This window comes from Charadrius vociferus, unplaced genomic scaffold (genome assembly GCF_000708025.1).
Source record: "Charadrius vociferus isolate BGI_N301 unplaced genomic scaffold, ASM70802v2 scaffold619, whole genome shotgun sequence".
Lineage (NCBI taxonomy): Eukaryota > Metazoa > Chordata > Aves > Charadriiformes > Charadriidae > Charadrius > Charadrius vociferus.
This window is the reverse complement of record NW_009649962.1, coordinates 552,713-553,582: the sequence shown is the minus strand read 5'-3', so window position 1 is coordinate 553,582 and position 870 is coordinate 552,713. Positions and strand designations below refer to the sequence as shown.

The 870-nt window shown below is 60.9% G+C and overlaps 1 protein-coding gene across 1 annotated transcript in view; it reads right to left on the bottom strand.

Moving 5' to 3' along the window:
* FBXL16 (F-box and leucine-rich repeat protein 16) overlaps positions 1-870 on the bottom strand; it is a 6,728-nt gene that overhangs the window by 4,080 nt on the left and 1,778 nt on the right. The window contains exon 2 of the mRNA XM_009891541.1: positions 565-870. This exon is cut by the window's right edge and continues 6 nt beyond it. Coding sequence (XP_009889843.1) covers positions 565-870 — 306 coding nt within the window. The remainder of the gene's footprint in view (positions 1-564) is intronic.

The following is an 870-nucleotide window of genomic DNA, read 5'->3' as shown; positions in this document are numbered from 1 at the left end:
TCGTGGCTCATCATGGCTCACTGTGGCTCAGCACATCATGGCACAGCTTGACATGGTGCAGCATGGCTCGGCATGGCATGGCATGGCATGGCACGGCTCAACATGGCATGACACAGCTTGGCATGGTGCAGCATGGCTTGGCGTGGCATGGCACAGCTCAGCATGGCATGGCATGGCATGGCATGGCTCACTGTGGCTCACCATGGCTGAGCACATCATGGTACAGCTTGGCATGGCATGGCACAGCTCGGCATGGCATGGCATGGCTCAGCATGGCTCAACATGGCTCAGCACAGCTCAACATGGCTCAGCACGGCATGGCACAGCTTGGCGCGGTGCAGCATGGCTCGGCGTGGCATGGCATGGCTCGGCATGGCATCGCACAGCTTGGCATGGCGCAGCACAGCATGGCGCAACTCAACATGGCATGGCATGACTTGGCATGCCAAGGCATGGCTTGGCATGACACGGTGTGGCTCAGCATGGCACGGCATACCTTGGCACTGCTCAACATGCCTCAACATGGCATGGCATTTCTCAGCAGGGCTTAGCATGGCCCCGTACCTGTCAAGCACCAGCTCCTCCAGCTTGTGCAGGTCGCAGGCGATGTACTCCAGGGCCATGTCGGTGATGCGAGGGCACCAGGAGAGGTCGAGGCTGCGCAGCTTCCGCAGGTTCTCAGCCACCAGCTCCACACCGTCATCCGTCACCTTGGAGCAGCCCGAGAGGCTGAGGACGCTCAGGTTGGGCAGGCTGTGGACCATGTTGACCACACCATGGTTGGTGATCTCCCAGCAGGAGTTGAGGCGGAGGGTGTGGGTGGTGTAGCCTTGCTTGGCGGTGAAGTAGGCGAGTGCCGGGTCCGTCACG